Raw genomic sequence first — 22,137 nt, 5'->3', positions numbered from 1 at the left:
ACCATTATTTGTGTAAGTAATAATAAGAATACAAAGCCCAAATTTACAATATGTGTAAACACCTTGGCAATTGCATATGCAGAGTTGAGAGTTGAAATACAAAGTAGAATACCTTGCACTCACCCTAAAGATTCTCCATCAATTAGCAAGGTACATATATGTCAACAATCCTTCTAAATCTCACTTATTTTGTCACCCCAGTCTTTAATAGGATTTCTACATCCATGAATTTCAAATTTCAAATGTCAAGTTCCTTACATTGACGAAAAAAATCTTATTGTTGGCTGAAGTGTTTTTCTTATAAATGAACAATCTTGTGTTCACTTGAGTTAAGATCCTATTTTATGTAGACGAATCATTACACCTCATTTATAAAAAATCTTCTTTACTATTTTTGTAACTAAATAAGGGAACCTATATCCATGTGTCCAATGTTAGATAGATATATTATACTATGTGCAAATATTTCATACTATTGAAAGTATTAATACAAGATATTGTTACTCTAGAAGTTTTGATTCTTATTTTGTGTGTAGATTTGCCTCATGTATGTGTGTTGTATTTCTCTTATTTCTATTGATAGTTGCATCATTACAAAGTTTTGAGAACAAAAGATAATCTATTTGAGATGAGCCCCTTTCTTTATTTAAGTTATTTGCTTCTAGCAACTCTTCCCCTTTTCCCAATCAAATATGCTCAAGTAGAACAGGCAAGGAGTCCATCTTGTAGTTTTGGAAATCAATTTTATTGTATATGCCTATAGATCTTTCTATGTTTGATTGGTCATGCATGGTGTATTTTTCCTAAACTACATTTAAGTCCATCAACTTGTAACTCTACCTGAATAATGCATCAAATTCAATTCAAGTATATATGTTTTCTAATGTTGAATCCATGATTTCAAGTATTTTTCTATGTTTATGTATCTTTGGACTCTTATTAAATAGAACTATTTTTTGTGTTTTTACAACCCTCTTTGATTTGTTTAATTCGCTAATGTCTTTACTATTTGAATTGGTATTATTTAGAAATATCTTTAGAAGATTTTCCAAAATCACTAGCGTTCATGATCTTTTAAAATAAATCCTCAAAAAAGAACCAACTTTACAACCATTCCAATAGTTAAAAACTTGTTAAAATATGTCGAGAGATCAATTTTTAGCTATTTTCTTTACTTAAAAAGTTATTTTATTTTACTTCGAAAATATTTTATTTTACATAGATATAGTTAAAATATTTATACAAGTTTTAAGATATTTATATGAGTTTTAACCATTGGAATGCTTGTAAAGTTGGTTTCTTTTTTAGGGTTTATTTTAAAAGATCATGAACACAAGCGATTCTGGAAAATCTTCTAAATATATTTCTAAATAATACCAATTCAAATAGTAAAGACATTAGTGAATTAAACAAATCAAAGAGAGTGGAAAAACACAAAAAATAGATCTATGGAATATATATATATATATATATATATATATATATATACTTTTGGTTAATTATTTGATTGTATTAATAATGAATATAAGACTAAGTGTATTTTTTTTTGGAGTATTGTTGATGGGAGCATGTATTTATTTTTCAAAAATATTATGTTTATTATTAAATATTAATATTTTGACATGTAAATCACTATCAAATTTAAGATATAAAATAAGAGTTTTTATTAATATACTAACTCTAGACCAACCCTTGCTGCCATCGTAGAAAGCTTCTTAGCATTAAAAGCAAGCAGCTTCAATTGTGCAAATCTTGTAAGAATGAATATGTAGATTTTGATGATTTTTGAAAATGCCAACTTGAGATTTTCTTCAAATGATTGCTCCTTGAGACGAGAGTATGTTCAAATGCAAATCAATGTCTTTAAATACCAAGACATAACAAGAATTCACACAAATGTGTGATTAGTAGGCTCGCAACTCGTGAAATGGACAAGAATAAGCTAAATATGAATTTGAATTTTAAAAATTCATAAGTCAAATCTGAAGATGCAAGATTCATCCCACTTGTAGAAATGACCCCTCATGATAAAAACAATTGTCTATACATAGAAAGAATGACTAATCATTGATGGTGCAATGAAGGTGGTTTGTACATAATAGTGTGTAGATATGATAATATAAGGGATGTATTTATAAGGAAATACAAAACTATACCGAAAATAGCATAGTTATGCATATTTAACCATTAGAATATAATTAGACATATGCATACCCCAAAACATCTCTATAAATTTTGACATTGTGACTTGAGCTGATAACCCCCATACGTGTAGAATCGCATTTCATGTTGTAAATAAATATCAAAATTTGTTTAACAATGCAATTTTCAAAGCATGTTGTAATCTAGTTAAGAAAAATATTGCCAACCACATTCGTGTGGAAACATAAGCTTATTGTACATATGCAGTAGTTGATAATTTACCATGTCATTAATAGATAAATTTTGCACTTAAGTTAGTTTTTGAATGTACCAGATTTGGACCCAATAACTATTAAAACAATTGAACCCTACAGTTGACAAGAATCGAGGACAGTAAATAATCTCATGGGCATCAAAACCATATCACATCTAGTCACAAATTGAAAATTTTACCTCATACAAACCGTTCAGATCCAGGGGTATTTCTTAGCGTCCACCTCTTTGGGTGGCTTTTGCAATCCTTTTTTAGCTACATATATTAACTGTTGCCATGGAATCTTCCTCTTCCTCCAGGGATACAAAATTGGTAGTCATCGTGCATAAAATTACATACAAACTTTCTGGTTTAGAATATTATCAATCATTTGTGGCGGCTACAGAAGAGGTACAGTTCAACCAAATGTAGCCTTTAAATCTGAAGTTCCACTGGAAGTGAAAACTATTTATGTTAAAAGTGGAAGTTCAGAGAGTTACAAATCAAGGTATTGATAATTGATTGGACATAGCTTCCTTTAAAAACTACAAACTTGAAGTGTAACCTGTGAACCAGAAGTTTGCATTCTTGAATATCTCACATGCTGGTTCTCCTAGACAAGCCATTGCTATTGCTTTCCACTACATTCCAATTATGAGAATAAAGGATGGTCACAGATCGCATTTCATTGGCCAAACTACATGGCGCCAAATATAAGATTCAAGTATGGATACAATTTGCATTTGATTGAAGGAAACTTTGGGTGTCAGGTTTCGCATCTTAATTCACCCCTTGAATGGAAGTTGGAAAGTCAAATATCGAGGCTGTTCAGACATTGCTTGAAATGTACTGTACTTTTGTGCGAAGTTTCTGACTCATAAAATTTCATAACGGTTTGGCATGACCTCGTCTCCTGAAACTGGTTCGTGGAAATTCACAACAAAAGAATCAGATATGAGCAAGACTTTTATAATAAATTTTTTTTTTAAAGGAATAGACCCCTCTATAATATGGATTCTCTTTACCTGAATTTGTGATGTTATCAAGATTCAGCTTCTACATAATTCTGAAGACTACCATCATCTTCCATTTCTGCTGAAGCAAAAGAATCTGAAGATACAGAACTCAATGGACTGGCAGGCATTCCATCATTTACTAAATCAGTTCCTCTGTTGGGTGCTGCATTACTTCTTAGGTTGGAAATTGCATCAGAATCTCCTGTAGGTTTTCCCTGAGCCTCTCTAATCATTTCTCCACCAGAAAAGCTGGTAGTCACAAGCTCTCCATCACACTCTTTATCATTTTCTCTGTGAGACACTCCTTCCAGATTGTTCTGTGACCAGTTGGTACGAAGCTTGCAAATAGCTGCCTCAGCAGTCTCAACAAACCATTCGTCCTCTGGCAAGGCACTACATACAGCAATTTTTTAATTCTCATTTCCAATACCAAAATATACGCAGCCAAGTGGTACAAAGAATACATTCTAATGTTTTTGGTAGTAACTACCTGTTAACATCTATCCCTCTTGACGAGAATACATCAATAGCACGTGTTCTTATAGAAGAGACACTTTGATGCATTTGTCTAGAGCAATAACCACCAGATTTTGCAATTTGAATGATAAAGTGCATATCCAAAATAAACTGTTTTGAAACAACAAATCTACAGTGCATTAGAGTCATCAAACATAACTTAAAAAAAAAAATCAGATAAAATTTGAAAACTATCTCAAGGAGTTGGTGAAAGGGAATTTAAGAAGTCATGATTTATCCATTCAAATCAACCTTTGGAGTTGTTATATGAGTAAGCATAACTGAACATCTAATTGGGAACTGTGTTGAAAACATACTTGCTGTAAACCATAAGCAGTTAATAATGTTGAACTATCTTCAATCACTTCCCAGAAGTCCTGATCATTTGACAACCATATCAAAACTGTTTCGGTGAGCCTTGTAAGTAATTGCTTCACCACCTTGTCTCTTCCAACCAACACAATTTCAGCAAGCTGTACTAGCTGGTTTAATTTCGTGAATAATGCCTGTAGATGCCTAACTCAGATGTCAGAAGAAGAATCATAGTGTAACTATTATACTGAAAAATGTAATTTTAACAACCATAAATTTTATTTGAAAGAGGAAACATAAACAGAAGACATCTCCAACCTGGAAAGATGAAGATGGCATTGCATCAGGGTCCCAGTATAGATCCTCACTCCTTCCATTTAAGTATGTACTTCCGGTCAATTGCACACTGCCTTCTCTAGAATAAATAAGCCCAAGCACATACTGCCGACAGAAATGATCCCGAAGTCTGTCTACAGCACGCTGAAGCTGCCGTCTCCAATCCCTCAATTCTTTTGGGAGTGACCCAAACTGCTCTGATGTTCCTGGAGATGTCTTAGATGGGTCTTCTTGGATTTCGGTTTGTTGTTCCCATGTTTTTGAAACGGAAAGTGGAATTAGTTCATCAGCAAGAGCTGATGCATTTCCCAAAAGGGCAAGCTGTTGGGCCTCTGTTTCTGCCCAAATGAAATTAGAGTTATCCCTGAAGTCCATGTTATTTTCATCTTCAGAAGGGCAGGGTATAGCTCTAATGCATGTGTCTATATAGCTATCGAAAAGACAGGTCAGCCCATTCAAAATGCTTCCTCCAAAGTGCACACATGCAAACAGGGTCATGCATTTTGCAATATCCTGTCAAACAGGAAAAGGAACTTCCATGAATTAGCATTGTAGGTTTGCCGAATTTGTAGTAAATGGCTTCTACTAAATGCCATACAATAACAAACCAGACAAGCTTCAAATTAGCCTGATTGATGTTAAACTACAGAATCAGGGGAATACCAAACAGAAAAAGATCTAGATTGAAGTTAAATGCAAGGTATGCACATATGGTGTCTTATATTTATTACAAAATGCTTAGTTTATATGAAGCCTTGTCTTGCCTATCCTTAACAATGGCTTATGTTCAATTCTATATTTAAATGCACATGTTTAGAATTATTAATATACTTTAAACCTCTTTAAAGGTCTGACAGAAGTGAAATTTAGCAAAAATACAGAGGTTGGAACCCTAGGTTTGGGAAAAAAGAAAGGAAAATGGGCAGGATTTCGTGCAGAGGCAGCAATGGCCTGTACAATTCCATTTATTGAATTCAGCCAGATTCTCAATGAAAGGTCCAAATTACAGACAAGTGTGCATGAGGGGAAGAGAAACTTCAAAAACCTCAGAATTGAGTTTTCTACAGGAGAAAGGAAGTGAAGAATGCAGATCAAATTCAAGCATTTTCAAAGGCGCATTCAACTGGATTTTCCTACAATTTTCTTGAAAGAAGAGGAAGTGGAACTGAAAAGGACAGATCCTGAGAAGTGGAATAATAGAAAAATGCAGACAAAATCGATTATCATAGGAATTAATAAAAGAGTAGGCAACCCAGCTATGGGGAAAGGATATGAAGTTAAAGTTCATACCCATAGGCTTTTTAGTATTAGTTTTTTAGAGGAAGAGTTAGCACTGCAGCAGAGGGTTTATAAAGTAAAAGAGAGTGAGATTCTCCTTTCAGAATTGAGTTCTAATCTATCTTTTGGTTAGATCTGATGTCCAATGATGTCCATATGGGTAAAACACTATATCATTGGAATTCTGGAGCTGCAAATCCTGGAAAAAATAGATAATACATTATCGAAATAGATGAAAAATTGATGATCCTTTGTATGCAATCTATGCAAGAATAAAAATAAATAGATTTTGGATCTGCCACTTCCAAAGAAAATATGCCTCTTCCAGGTAGGCAGTTTTCTTCAAGAATTGGATTATGAGAAAATAAAATTCAGATACTATTCATGTGATATGGTAGGTAATGAAGCAAATTGATGTCTTAGAAAAAATCCCAAGTTCTCAAAGAAGAAAGGAGAGAGGCCTAAAATGTGGAGTTAAAGAGGCTTCAGAAATAATATAAGATTTTTGCTACAAATAAATCATGTGTAGTTTTCCTCAAAGGAAAACTATCCTCCAATATGGGAGGAATATAAGATGGCAGAAGACAAAGGAAAAGCCAAAGCAGCGGAAATAACAGGTGAAAGCTCAAGAAGATATTTTATTATGGAATCTAAAGTTAGAAAAGTCTTTTCTGCAAGTAAGAGGATATCCCAATCTTATCATTTGATATCATAAGCATGAATTTCGGAATTAAAAGCAAAATCAAAATATCAAATTCCTACTCTAAAACTCATACAAACCTCATGATTGAGCATAATGAAATTCAAATAAATATATCCAAAACAAGTTACTGAAAATGAATTCCATTGTAGAATGGATGTGCTAAGATGATTTGGAGTGTAATTGCTCAGCTATTTGCTTTGAAATCCCTGCAGCATGTACCTATTGAAAATGATGGTTCAATTTTTGGGAAATTGCAGCTCCATTTATAATTTTTTGAGAGAGAGGATGACTGTTGTGGATTGGTGGTGTAGAACGAATGAGGGGATTTTCTTTGGATCAAGGACAAGATGAAGAGTGCTCATTTAGTTTGTTTAAGATAAAGGAATGAGATTAAATCAACCAAAAATAGAGAATCATACAAAATTAGTTGCAATCAAACATGGGAGGGAAAAACAATTAATTGGTCATTTTTTTTGGAAATGGTGGAGAGAAAATATATTATGAATTCAATAGTAGAGTGGATGTGCTTAGCTGATTTGGAGTGCAGTTGCTCAACTATTTGCTTTGAAATCCCTGCAACATGTAGCTCTCGAAAAACGATGGTTCAATTTTGGAAACCTGCAGCTTCTTTTATATTTGTTTTGAGAGACGATGAAAGCTATGGATTTGTCTGGAAGATTGGCAGTGTAGAATGAATGACGGGATTTTCCCTGCATCAAAGAGAAGATGAATGGTGCTGATTTAATTTTGTTCAACATGAAGGGATATGAGATTAAATCAGCTAAAAATAAAAGTAAAAAAAAAATAGTTGCAATCAAAAATGGGAGAGAAAAGCAATTAATTGGTCTTTAAATTTTGGAAACGGTGGAGAGGAAATAAATTAATAATATAATAAAATATTATTTAATTAATTAGTGGTAAACTAAATTAATTAGATAATATAATTATTTAGTTATTCAAATCAGATTATATTAATTAAAAAATATAATAATTTAATGATCTTAGGACAAGTTTAGCTGTCTACAAATGTAAATAAGATGTGTTATAAATTCTAAAGATGAAAAAGAGTTCTCAAGATAAATTGTTTCCATTCCACCAAATTTACAAGATATGTCATACAGAAATGTTGACAAAATTAAAGAACCTAAAATGTGGCTTAGAAAGAACTGGAAGAAATTTGGTATCATGTAGCCAAAAGGAGAAAAAGATGAAGGGGAGAATGACAGAGAGAAAGAATACAGCAAGAGGCAAAAGCTGGGATCGAGGAAAGCACTCAGCAAAAATTGAAAAGAATGATGACAAGGGGAAAGGTCCTCCAAGGTGGAAAATACACATCTACTCTTGGAATGTAAGGGGTCTCAATGTCCCTTCACAAAGGAGAGTAGAGTTGACATGTTTTTTAGGACTACGCCAAACACAGAATAAAGTTACCAACGGTCACTTCACTCTCTCTTGTTTAAAATTAAACCGTATGCTAAGATTGCAAAGAAAGATCAAACGGCTAATCTCAAAGTTCCTTTTGCGCGTGGACGTGACTCAGTTAGTGGATGGGTTTGCTGTTAACCCAAAGGGGCCTTACATATGCTCACGAAAGATCTTACGGGTTCAAGGATTTCTACGCGAAAGATTTGCAATAAAGATCTTTTTTTTGGGTTTTGAATATGCAAAAAAGTAAATAGGATAGGGTTGAGAGAACTAAGCTAGGACTAATCTAGTCCTACAAACAAGGAGACGGGATCACATATGCAAAATCCAACCACGCTTCACTTCGCCAACAGAGCACAACTACACGAAGGCGGTGCAATCTTCAGAGGTGTGTTAAAGATTTTCAAATCACCAACAGAAACCATCAAATCGAACAATCTCCACTAATAATTGAAGTTAAGCATACACATATAACGAAGGCTCGGGCTAACTTTGCACAATATGCAACAATCAGCTGCACACCAAAAGTATGAGCACAAATTTTAAAACGAGCAATCCTATCAAATCCAATTCATCTAACAACATGAAAGCAAATCTAATCTATGTGAAAAGAGTGAGACCATACAAGCTTCAAAACAACACAAGAACACACCAACAATAGAACAATGTATTAAGTGTTTTCTTCAAAAACTCTTAGCAACAATCTCAGACAAAAATCTCTCATCCCTACAAATGAGGGGGGTCACCCCTTTATATAGGCCTTGGGCCATGAAAACATGCAAACCCTAATTAGGGTTTTACCCAAAAAGATTCTCCACTCAAGATGCAACAAGGTGGGAATCAGCAATTAATACCCATCATGCCCATATACAATTAATTCAAGAAGCCCAAAAATGGTGTCCATTTGTGCATTAAATGCACCTCATTACATCAAACTTGCCCAAAATACAACAAACATTCCCATGCAAGAAATAAATGCCCATCATTCTTCATGCGATGGCTACATGCGTAGAGAATCTGTCATAAAACTATTAATAAGACGGCTGCATGCAAAAAGATTCCTCATGCATTCAGCATGCTTTGATCGGGCCACCACCAAGTCAAAAAATATTCCAGCAATAAATGCGCCGCCACTACTCAATCAAAAGATTCTCGTCCAAGAATGGACGACCATTATCCCGTTCATTAATTGCATACATGATGAATTTACTGATGACGGCTTCCAGCTCTCTGATGGAGATACTTGGCACATTTTCAATATCAAACTCCATCAAGGTAATTTCCTCCTCGCTCTTGGAAAAGAAGCTTTCCCATTCCATCATGATTTCCTGTGTCCTCTTCATTGTACTGGAAAATGAAGAAACATTTGCAAAATGTTCCTTAGTGAATGAACCTACAAAGAAGAACTCGTGCAACTAGGATTTCAAGGAGTTCACTGTTACTCCATTCTCATTGAGCTTCTTTGTGAAGAGTGCTTCAAACGCATTGATGACTTCTTCCTGCACCCTTCTGATTGAGTCTTTCAAAGTTAAAGACTCCATGCTGAATTTATCAAAGGTGTTCTTTCTTGAGCAAACAACGCAAAACCACCGGGGAAAGTCATAAACCTCGTTCTCCTGAATTACTTTCCCATCAATTAGTCTTTGCTTCGGAATCTTCATCAAAGCCCTAAGGCACAGAATGGTTAAGTACTGATATATGTGAACATCTTCCCACAAACCTTCCGCTACCTCCAATTTGTTCAGAAGGGCCACGAACCTAGAATGAAGCCGAGCCAAGTCCTCAATGAATTTTCTTGTTGCAGTGTAGACATCTTCCACCCATTCCTTGGAATTTTGTGCCATTGCTCTAATTACCTTTGTGTCGTCAACAACTTCCTTAGGGAGGGAAGGAGGAGGAATGAATGAGGGACTTGCTTCCCTGAGCGGCCGTTTAAGACTTCTAATGCACTCGCATAAGGCTCTATTTTCTTCCCTCAGCCTCTTACATTTTGCCTTCGTTTTCTGCATCTTTTCCTTAGAGGCTAAGGAAGATCCTTCAAAGTCTTCAATTACTTGTCCTGTGGAAGCATGACCTAGATCAACTTGCCTAATGACATAATCTTCCGGCCTTATTTCATTCATGTCCTTATCTACTGCAGGCTCAGCCATATGCAAGGTCCGGGATCCAGATTCATCCCTCACGACCTTGGAAAATTTCCGGGGAGCCTTCTTTTCTATCGGTCGATCCATCCTCTTCAACAGCTCTTCTAATTCCCGAGCTGGATCAATTTCTTTTTCCGGTTCCCTCCTCAATCTATCTATCAGCCAATCAGGAGCGGGAATGGAGTGACTATGGATTTCCATGTGCTCTTGCTCCTATGATTCTTCCTCCATTTCGCCAAGGATGGCTTCTACGAAACTATCCTGACAAGTTTCTTCCTGGTGTGGAGGACTTTCTTGTCTTTGACCTCTTGGCTGATTGGGTCTATGTGAAGTACTAATGCTGAGTATATCTAGTGTTGGAGTATTGCCTGGAGGTGGATCCGCTGGATTTTTCTGTATGAACATCTCTACCTTCTGTACACTAGAAGAACTTGCCAGTGACTGCACCCTTGTTACCCTTGCTCTCTTTTGCAGAGGTTCTTCCTGTTTAACTTTTTGAGGAACCTCTTGATGGATTTCATGCTGGGATTCATGATGAACTTCCTGCTTGACATCTTTCTTCCTTGCCGTCCTTCGCCTCTTCAGAGCACTTTTTCCTTTATCAAGCCAGACTTCTCCTTCCACTTGGGCCTATGAAGATCCTTCAGTTGTTTCACTATGAGAATCTAGACTTCCCATCAATTGGTAGGTCAAGTGAACATTTCCTTCCGCCAACTTCCTTATCTGCCGATCAACCCAATGTTTAGTGAATTTCAGCATGGGTCTAGCCAGGATATTCAAATCATCAATTTCGGGCTCCGACCAGTCTGGCAGTTGAAAGGGCTGATCCTACACTTTCTCAAATTTAGGTTGCATTAAGTCCGAATCCTCTTTCACTTGATCCGACACTTGGTAAATTTCACTTATCCTAATGGTGTTGAGGGGCAACTGGAATACATTTTCCTCCGAACTTCAAGGTCATCCTCGGCACTTGCCCAATAATCTTCTAAGTGAAATTTGTGTATGAATTTCACACCAAAGACCTTTCTGATTTGGCGATAAGAATCATACTGAGCGCTGGACGTATAAAATGGCAGGCGATAGAATGCTAACTCCTCTACTGCTTTCTCAGCTACTTCCAAACCTAGGCACACTTCCACGAAATCACCTAGGACAACTGGGAAATCAATAGACTACTTCTTCTTCTTCTTCTGTAGTTGATAATAGGTTGTTAATTGTCTCATGAGTTCAAGCAGTACCAATTTGTTCAATGAATACCTTGGCAATTTGTATGATTGGAATGAGAATCCTTGCATCTCGATATAGGTGAATTTCGAAAACTGTAAGAACGTGGCTCCATACTTCTGAACCAGGGCCCTAGCTTGTGGCGACACGCATGTGTGCAATTGTTTCTGCATAAGTCTTGCCAAGTACATAGTAAAGGTGTCATTCGCCAGCTTGTAGGAACTAACATTGTGAAGATGCAGTTGAGGATAACACTCATGCACTTTCAGTTGTGCTGGTCCGCAACCCATGATTCCACTTGCTAGCAGACCATCAAATCCTCCTCTTCTTGCAAGCATATAAATTACGTAGGAGCTCATGAAGAAGGACTGAGACTTTCTTTCTTTCAAGTTCCTCAGTTGTTCGTGCAAGTAATGGCTGATCAATCTAGCCCAATCGACTAACCCATTTGCATTCATGATCTCGCCGATGTAGATCCATGTTTCAAAATTCACAGTATGTGAACATCCCACTACCTTGCTCATCATCTTTATTAGGTCTACATATTCCTGTTCAAATTTGAAGATAGTGAATCTTCGGCATTTTGGAGATATGTGCCCTAGGCTTCAGCAAACACTATTTGTTGATTAAATCAGCACACCTGGCAGGACCCACATCATACACTGCTTGAGCTCCGCTAATGGTCCTATATGTCATGGAATGGTGTAAAGGAATTCCCAAAGTTTCAGCAATTGACTCCGGAGTCAATGTCACCAGCAGCCTGCCATCTGACGTTGAAATTGACTTCCGCTCCGGATTATAATGCTTTGCGCATTCGAGAATTAAGTCTGGACACTAGATTGTCGGAGGAAAACCAGCTGCCGCAACAATTCCGCTCTTGACAAACTTGACAGCTGTTGGGGATGGATTATATCCTACTATTCTGAACATTCTAATCTTGAAGGCAACCAGGTTGAATGTGCCCAAATTTGTATCACTGATTTCCTTCCACCGGGAATTTATCTGGGAAATAGGAAGGAAGCCCTTCATCTCCGCCTTTATCTATGCCTGCCTGGTGATGGTAGCCGCCTTGCTTGATTACGCCATCCTGAAAAGCTCTTTGAAAATGATGAAAAAATCCACTAAGTATGACCATTCTTCACTTCTCCAACTCTTCTTTCTTAAATCCTGCACGTGAGAAATGAAATGCATCTCCATGCTTATATAAAACTTCTCAAATCGTGTTGCTAGGTTGGGAGGCATTAATTTGGCAATTGAATTTATTATGTGTCATACTTTCCTGTTTATCTCATCATACACATGGAATCTTCCTCGTTGAGTTCAAATTTGGAAATTTCACTTAGTGCACTAAGTCATGCGTCATACTGAGAATATTCCTTCGCCAACTCATTAACTTTTCATTCTTTCAAATTTTGGAGGGAAATTGGAATATCCTTCAAGATTCACTTGATTCATCGTCTTAGCTTGACTTTTCCTGCTCCAGAGGGAAATGTCCATGCTTTTCCAACATATCCTATTTTTTAGGGATCTCCCTAAAATTTAGGACCTGGGTCCATTAGAGAGAGAAATCTCTCACAATTCCAAATCTGTAAAAATTTCTGGATTTTGATAAGATTTGGTGTCTAAAAATGGAAAATTTCAAAAACATTCCCGAGGGGATTTATGCTTTTCATTCCTACTTGACCCTTGGATTTCCATGCCTTGGACAAATTTCCTTAGTTTTCCGGCTTGAGCATGGAATTCCCTGTCTTGGAATTTCATCATTTCCTTGGTTCTCCTTGACTTAGCCATTTCAACATTCTTCCCTTAGCCAAGGCGCAATTCTCCTTTTGCGAAGGAATTGTTCCATTTTGCAATTTTTCTTGACCCCTTACTTTTGGCGCCTTCCGCTCCCTTAGGGCGCTAATTTCCTTTGGTCAAGGAATTCACTAATTCCCAAATTTTCCTTGCTTGCTTACTTTTGGCACCCTCCACAGTGCTAGGGTGGATTTTTGCCTAAGTCAAGGAATTCTTAATTTTCAACATTCTTCATGCTCTACCCACTTTGGCGCCTTAACTCACTCATGGGCAGATTTTTTACTTGAAGAGGGAATTTTCCATTTTGAATGTCCTCCATGAGTACCCTTGTTTGGCGCCTTTCTCAAGACATGTGCGCCATTTCCCAATGAAGGAGGAATTTCTCATTTTTTCATCATTCCAAGAGCACTCTACTTTAGAGCCCTATCTTCTTGTAGAGTGGATTTTTGCATAGGTGGAGGAATTCACACTTTTTTCCATTCTCCCTGTTGACCATGCTTTGGCACCCTTTAACCTTCCTGGGCAGGATTTTGTCATTGCCAAGGAGGAATTCATACTTTGTTGGATTTTTCTTCATCTCTTGGATTTGGCGCCTTCACCACGCCTTGGGCAGATTTTGCATCAAGTCGAGGAATTTCTTACTTTTGACATTTTCCTTGCTACCTTGACTTTAGCGCTCTCCATTTTCCTAGGGCGGAAATCCATGCTTGTGGAGGAATTCAATGATTTTGTATTCCTCTAGGAACCCTTGACTTTGGCGCCCTCCTGAGGGGTAGGGCGGCATTTTGCCTGAGGCATGGAATTTGAAGTTTTTTGCACTTTCCATGACACCTCCCCTTGAGCACCCTTTCAACTCCTAGGGCGGATTTTTGCCATAGGGAGGGATTCTTGACTGCGGAATGAATTCCATGGTGCATCAATTTTGGCGCCCACCTAAATCCTAGGGCGCCAATTTCACCTTGCCTTGAAATTTGATCCTTCTTCATCCAAACTTAGTCGATTCTAGCTTCTTCTGGATCAGGCTACCATTTATGGATTTGAGGTGATTTCCCGAACAGAGATAAATTTTTCGAGCTTTCCACTTCAAGAATGGGCTTCCAACACTTAGCCATTTTTTATTGACCCTGTATGCTTTTTGACTTTCCGGAATTAGTAGTCGTCATGAATGCTTGATCTTCATCGCCTGCCTGAATAGTCCTGTCAGAAATAATCTTTCCAAAAATAGAAACTTTTCAAAATGTCAACGGTAGACCCTATAACAGGACACAGAATGACTTACTATAAATAGAAATTACTAAAAATAGTAAGTTTGATTTTTGACAAAATGAAGACATTCCGGGACTCAGTAAAAATCCCTAAAAAAATAGGAACTTTCTAAAAGTAGAAAGTTGCTCCGTTTTGGCTCAAATTTTACTAGGAGATTCCTCGAAGGGTCCTGATTCCAGTTATATGTTCAGTTTTTCCAAAACCCTAACAGAAACCCCTAAAATCTAGGACTAAAGGCAGAAACCCTAAAATTGACAAAACAAGCCCTAGACTTCATCAAATTCACTCAAATGAAAAGAAGACTTAATCAATTTGACCCCCGAACACTCGCAAAGCGGAGAGACTGACAAGACTACCACCAACAGACCCCCAAAAAACCAAAACAAAAGACCGAGAGGGCCTAAAAATTAGGGGCTCCCCATCTAGGATGGGGTGATGTGTGATTAGGTCACAACAAGTAGTAAAATATCAATCAGCTTTAAAATCTTCAGATGTCATCTTTATATAGGAAACTAAAATGGTGGAAGAAGAAATGATGAAGCTGATTTCAAAATCTGAAATAAATAGCATGGGTTGGCAGTGGATGCTCAAAGGGCTTCAAAAGGTTTATTCATCTTGTGGAATCCATGAAGTGTGCATATCACAGTTGTAGTAAAAGTGAAAAATTGGTTGACATGTGAATTTTCATCTATTCAAGATAACCGTTCAGGTTATTGTGTTAATCTGTATAGCCCAATCAGTGTGATCCAAAAGGAAAGAGTTTTAGAGCAATTATCCCTTCTATTATCCACCTAGCATGATAAAGTATTCTTTCTAAGAAGTGATTTCAATGCAATTTCCAGTCCAATGGATAAAAGGAGGTAATCCTAGGATATCTATATTAAAAATAAATTCTAAAAGCTTTATTGTACACTATAATCTTTTTGATGTTATACAAAAATCTGGTAGTTTTACTTCAAACAATGAGGAGGATATCACTCAAAAAGATTACCATAAAATCGGTGTATTAAGAGGCAATACAAGTTTGAAAAGCATAAATAGTGCTGAAAATGAGGAGGATATCACTCATCTGCAATTTGTAGATGATACCCTCCTTTTTAATGCAGCAAAGATAGAAGACATAGAAAGTTATATGAAGATTATTGATAAGTATGAGTATATTTGAAAGTAGCCAATCAATGTAGAGAAGTCAAAAAGTCTGTTTCTTTAATGTTAATCTTCATAGGCAACAAAGAATACGTCTTATCTCAATATTCCATTGTTCACCATGATAGAAAAGTCTCTTTCATGGAAAGATTTCTAAATCAAAATGGATTCTGCATTTGCAGAATGGAAAGGGAAATGGATTAACTTAGCAGGAAGAATAACCCTCATAAATGCAATGATTTATGCAATCCCAATTTATATGTTTTCAATCATGGCTGTGCCAAAAGCTATCTTAGAAAATATGAATAAAATATGCAGGATTTTTTTATGTCAGGGCACTAAAGATATTTTAAAAACAAAATGCCAAGTGGGAAAAGTTGGCTACCACAAGGTCCAAGGTGGCGCTAGTATTAAATAATTGGATGTACCTTCTTCAAAATCAAGATTTAAAATGTGCAGGGTCATGAAAAGTAAAGATCTTCGGTAAAGACATGCAGCTTATTTGTTTAAATTTGACAGGGTTAATGATTTCAACAAAGAATATCATTGGCTATCATTTACATGGAAAATAAGAGATGGAGGTAAAGCTCCTTTTGGGGGCATTCATGACTAGGCAGTCCTCTAAGCACATATAAATAGTCAATGGAGCTGGGAGATATCTCATTAGCTCCTTGAGGAATCTTGGTGAAGGATTATTGAATAGAATAGGTAGAACCGTAGAAGAAAAGGAGGGTGATACAAAGGTGGAAAAAACTTCATATATTGATAAGTATGAAGAACCAAAAAGAATTTTATTTAATTGGTTGCAGAAAACAAGGGATTCCATTCCTGTTTAGGAGAGATAAATAAATATGGAAATAAAATTCTATACAAGCATATTTAGTTAAAAAAAAAAAAAGATACTTTGCTCTATTCTAAGAGCATGGGATATTCCCCCCTCCAAGTGGAAGCAATAGGGAATGGAGATGCACCTCCCAAGTGTTATGCCTTCCTGTGGATGTCTAGCTTCAATAAAATCCTTATTTTTGACAATATTAGGAAGTAACATTTTCATGGACCTTCCAGAAGTGTATTATCACACAAGGAGGAATCAGTGAATCATATTTTGTTGTATTGTGAATATGCAAAAGCAATTTAGAAAGTTGTCGTAAAAAAATTGTATAAGCTCGGTATTTCCAAATACTGTGAGATGGCATGAGTGTCCTAGAATTTTGTTTCATCTTTCACAAAACAACACAAAATAGAACAATGTTGAGGCATAACCTCTCTTCAAACTTGGAAGGGAGGCTCCCTTGAGATCTAAACTAAACCTTAACCCAATCTAAAATAACCCTAGACTAAAATCTAAGTTGCCAAACCAAAATTGGTTACAAGTACAGGTACATGAGTACAATATGCCAATATAGTAGATTATTTTTTTGCCTATACAAAAAACACATGAAGTTCATACACACACATGTAATATAACTGCAGCTTAAAAACACAATTAAGCTCAAAATACCATATATATCATGCATATGCTAAACAAAACCACCAGAAATAATATTAATTTCAAATATTGAAATACAATATACTAGTTCAAGAATTTTGTGGTATTTAATCATTGTTCAATATTGAAATAATACATTTAGTAATAAGCATCATATGGGTTATCATAAAGACCAACATCATCATCATCATCATTGACATTAGATGACATAGGTAGATTAGAAGAACCATGTGGAACCCCATTGCCACTCACAGGTAAAAGTACGTTGGCCACTCAACTCCTAAAAAAGTGAAGATTGTGCAAAAGTCAAAATATCCAAGCCAATTCACTATGGGTCAACAACCCACAACTTTTCTGCCCCTTGTACTCATTATCTTTGTAAGTAAGAAGGTGCAAGTTGGAATCCACATAAACTAACTCCTTTGCTTTACTTTATGTCAATCAATTGTTCTTCATAGAATGGAGTATATATTCCAATTTCATTCAAATGATGAACTAGCAATTTATTGAAACAAAGAGAGAGAATTCAAAGTTATTAAATTAATAAATTGCAATCAAAATCCAAATTTGAAAATAATAATTTTTCAAATTAAAAAAAATCCCATGAATGCCTAATGGAAACCAATTAAGTATCTATACTTTATCTGACAATAACATGTTCCACACTTTCACGTAACTTACACTCGTGTACCCTTTTGGAGCAGCATTTATTTTTCTCATCATATCTTGCTTGTATGATGATAAAACAACATCGAAGGACAAACCATTTACATAAAGGAATGTTGCAACGAGTTAACCAACAATCTTCCTGGCATCATTATAAAATGCTCTGTTTAATGGTTCCCTTGTTCTCTTCACATTAGCGAGCTCTTCTTGCATCTACTTCCTCCTAGTATTTGATATATTATGTTATTTTATGAGTTGGTATAGGTACACAATTATTTCCTAGACAGCCTTTGATTCCCATTCCAAGAATGGCATGCCAATGAGGTTTCACCTTCCTGTATGAACTCATATACCTCTTATCACACCCACTGGATATCCAAACATATGTCTTGCCACCCAAAATTTGTTGTCATTTCTACATGCCTCCACAAAGGCGAAATTGGGTCAATGTTGAAGGAGGGTTGCCAAATTGAACTAGAACTAGCTGCCATAGTAACAATGTTATTCTTACAAGCCTACAGCAAGTTTGAAAAACAAACATTGAACAATATGTTCTAGATTCAAAACAAACAAAACTAAGTTTAGACAATGATATTTTATAAATTGGAAACCTAAACAACTTTTGAACCAATAGTTTATGTGATAAACTAGATATTTATTTATATTTAAATTCAATATACAAAATAAATAGTTTAATATTTTAAATTTTTTTAGTTAAATACTTCAACTTGACTTGCAGTTTCAACGTTAATTTGCAATCATAGTATGGAGACATTAATTTGTAATCATATTATGGAGACATGCCAATTCAATTTCAGTCAAATCAGCTTCGCATTCTTCGCGGAAATATTTTAGTTTCCCTCACAAATTGAACACAAGACATTTCAATTTCTTTCAAAATTCAAAGTCTAGTCCAGCTTCACATGGAGCTCATTTCACAAGTTTAGATTATGAACAATGATGATGGGTAATTGTTAATATCCTTGTACAATCGTTTTAGAATATGGTCGACTATAGTCAAATCAACCACTCAGATCAGCATAACATATTAAACTGAAAAAACCTATTTGTAGTAGCTGGTCCAAGCTTGTTATGTTAGCAAAACATGGACACTCGGTATGTCACATGTTGTGTATAATGTAGTCAAACATTTAAGCAATAGGAAACTATTGCATTTGAATTTGCATCTCTCATGCTGCCACTTTTGTCCTATCGTACCATTACCCTTTATATTCTTCCTTCTACCTCAGATGCCATCCCAAAAGACTTAATGAGATGCTAAGTTCATACCTTGTGCACTAGCATTCAAAAGGATATCACAAGAGAAATCAAGTATAATCATATTTCGCTTTACATTCCCTCTTATCCATTTACAAGTAGTTTTATGGCCCGTCATTTTGGGATGTACAATGGTAAATGAAGCCCTATGACACATTTAAGATCATTTAATGCTACTTTATTGGATATGTTTTATAGAGATAAGCTTCTTGCAAATATCTTCCCACTCACTTCAAAAGAAATGTAATTGAATGGATATATTATTTTCCTTGGGGCTCTATTTCTGTCATTATTTCTTCTACATTCACCTCTTTCCTCCTCCTTGTGGTGCATTAAACTGCTAAAATAAACAAAATGTTACAAGTTTCCGGTTTCTCAGTCAATAAAATAAAAAATAATCTAGGATGGAATCAGTCAAGAATCGCCACGTGGTCAAATCAGTCGAATTATTCTATTATTAACTAAAAACATTTTGGCTACAAAAATCACAAAACCTAGTTGAATCCACAAAGGTTTCAAATCCAAATCTGATTCTAAAACATTTCATAACTGGAATTGGCTTGTTTTTCTACCAATTCAGCAACATAGCTAAAAACTATTGACAAGATATACAAATATACATACTATACAACATTCACAAGGAAGATTGCCTAAAGAAATGACTATTTGCCAATGATTTTGCCTAAAATACAAATACTAAATGAAAAACAAAGAGTAAATACTGAGATGGGGAGGGGGTGGGTGAATCAGTATTTAAATCCCAAAAGTCAATTTAGAAAATTTAAATCTGAAAAAAAGACAGACAGTAACAAAAAGGTTTTATCACGTAGGAAACCCCTAAGGGTAAAAAACCACGTCTTGCAAATTCTTTAATAATCTGAAAAAATGGGCACCAACCCGGTTACAAACAAGAGCTCCAACCCTTGAAAGAGTACCAACTCTAAACAAAATAGGCACCAACCTAAAAAACCTGACACTAATGAATAATTTAAGAGAATACAACTTTTGTTCCCACAATGAACAAATGTTACAGACCACTATTCACAAACCCACCAATCACAGACTTGTCAAAAGTCATCTATCCCTGTAGATAGACAGACATCATTAGAAAAGATATAAAATTCGAATAGCTTAATCTTCTTCAAAATTATAGAACAAGACTAGACTAACAACCATTTCACCACTTTGGCAATGAGATCTGCAAATAACCACATGTGAGAGCTTAATCAGAAACAAAGTGCTTAACAGGATAAACCTCTTTACACAGCTACAGCACAGAGATAAATTCTCACAGCAGATAACCTAATTCCTTATACAGATATATATGCTCCAACATCCAACTTCATTATTGCAACTGCAAAAAAATTTACAAAATAGAGGATACCATCAAATCATATTCTAGAATAAAACTTTCCTTAGGTTGTTCGTATCTTTCACAGAACTTGTAAACTCAGATCACCAACGTTCTCTCTATCACAGCACATCTCAAAACTTCACCCACAATCTTCTACACCAAAATATTTCAAAAATCACGCCAACTCCAAATTTGAAACAGCTTATCCCTTTTGCCATTTTTCACCTACACTACTGTTGTAAAAGAAAACGGCCAAGATAGACGTCACCACTCCAGAGATAAACTCCAGTCACACTTCTCACACAGCAGCTCATCCATGAAAACATTACTTGCAACAAATATCAAAAACCTTTTTTAAAAAAAACCGATCCCAATTCAAACATATTTTATATATCAACCCACAAGATATCGGTTATTGTTATTTTTAAACCACTTCGCACCAAATTCTCTTGCCATGATATTTCCAAAACGATGCGCTGGTCAGATCAGAACTAAAAAACGCCCACAAAAGACTGCCTCAGCCACTAAAACTCTATCCACGCAATTCAACACTGGCACAACTCAAAAACGGATCCATAGACAAAAACGTGTCCAATATGCCACGGATTTTTCAGCGCAAACTGTAATTAACATCTACACACAAGAAAATGATGACATCCAGTAAAACTGCCCCATCTGAACGCAATAATTTCATAACTGACCCATGAATGGTAAGTACGAACCAACCACACGATATACGCATTTGGCCAATGAAAATGTCTTTCTCAAATTCGAATACCAAAAAAACCCCATCTCCTTAAAGAAATCGACTCTATCAATTCTGAAACACATGTACACTACAACTGCTAGAACAAAATGATTTTACAAACTGGACTTACATTGCACAGCAAAAACTGATTACAACTTGTAATATCAAAAATCATGCCCTATGCAACTCAACGTGACAAATGGTGCCTTCCACCACGTCATTAGAGGTCGTGTGCCGCCATCTTTGTCCTTTTATCCACCGGGATCACCTTGTCAACTTCAAACTAGAGTTTTACCCAACTTTGTCGACCTGTCACCTTCGAGAGTCTACCGCAGCGCAAAGACATCCGCACAGCGCACTAGCATCCCGCGAATCTGACAATCTGCAGGTGGTCGTTTGAGTGTTACGCCTGCGCCCGGAAGGAATCATAACGCCCCTACATGCGACCACCGATGTCAGGTTTTCTTCCATAGCCTTTATCTATCACATTTGAAGGCATTTGGGGGGGGATTCTTTTGGGCGAAATTGATTTTTCTCAAGTTGAAGCTCTTGGCAATCTCTTTGGACAGCATTCACGATTTCTCTTGCAAAGACTATCATTGTTGTAGCTCTACGAATAGCTCATGACATCATTTTCACAAGCATCTTAAAAAGGGGAGTTTACTCATCCTTTTCTCCTTCTATTTTACATATTATCGTTCCTTGTCTTGCATTATTTTCCAATTCTCTTTATCATTTATTTTCCCCATGGCTTTTATCTGGGTTGTCTGTGGAGGTGGAAACACCAAAACGAGGGTCTGACTTAGGCAGGCTCCAAAACACAACCCCCAACATTTTCTCTCTCGCTTGTGTGCAAGTGGACGTTCGAGGAAGAGTAGATACTTTGTGGGAGGCTCCAATCGTGGACCGGTTGTGAGTCCCTCTCATCTCATTCAGTCCACTTTAATTATTTCGTATTTTGCATCTGTTAGTCTAGTTTTATCATTTTTCGTGTTTTTATCAAATTATAATTGCATCTGGAACTATCTGTACGACTTTTGTACC

General features: G+C 36.1%; 1 protein-coding gene across 1 annotated transcript in view; it reads right to left on the bottom strand.

The window, feature by feature from the left end:
- Window positions 1-2,516: 2,516 nt before the first annotated feature.
- Window positions 2,517-22,137, bottom strand: part of LOC131063610 (exocyst complex component EXO84B) — a 133,125-nt gene continuing 113,504 nt past the window's right edge. Inside the window, exons 4-8 of the mRNA XM_057997492.2 lie at window positions 4,558-5,088; window positions 4,245-4,433; window positions 3,902-4,038; window positions 3,421-3,804; window positions 2,517-3,314 (exon numbers count right to left, since the gene is read on the bottom strand). Coding sequence (XP_057853475.2) covers window positions 3,438-3,804; window positions 3,902-4,038; window positions 4,245-4,433; window positions 4,558-5,088 — 1,224 coding nt within the window. The 3' untranslated portion in view covers window positions 2,517-3,314; window positions 3,421-3,437. The remainder of the gene's footprint in view (window positions 3,315-3,420; window positions 3,805-3,901; window positions 4,039-4,244; window positions 4,434-4,557; window positions 5,089-22,137) is intronic.

The sequence above is a fragment of the Cryptomeria japonica genome, chromosome 4 (assembly GCF_030272615.1).
Source record: "Cryptomeria japonica chromosome 4, Sugi_1.0, whole genome shotgun sequence".
Taxonomy (NCBI): Eukaryota; Viridiplantae; Streptophyta; class Pinopsida; order Cupressales; family Cupressaceae; genus Cryptomeria; species Cryptomeria japonica.
The sequence above is the reverse complement of the archived record's forward strand: the minus strand, read 5'-3'. Positions and strand labels throughout refer to the sequence as shown.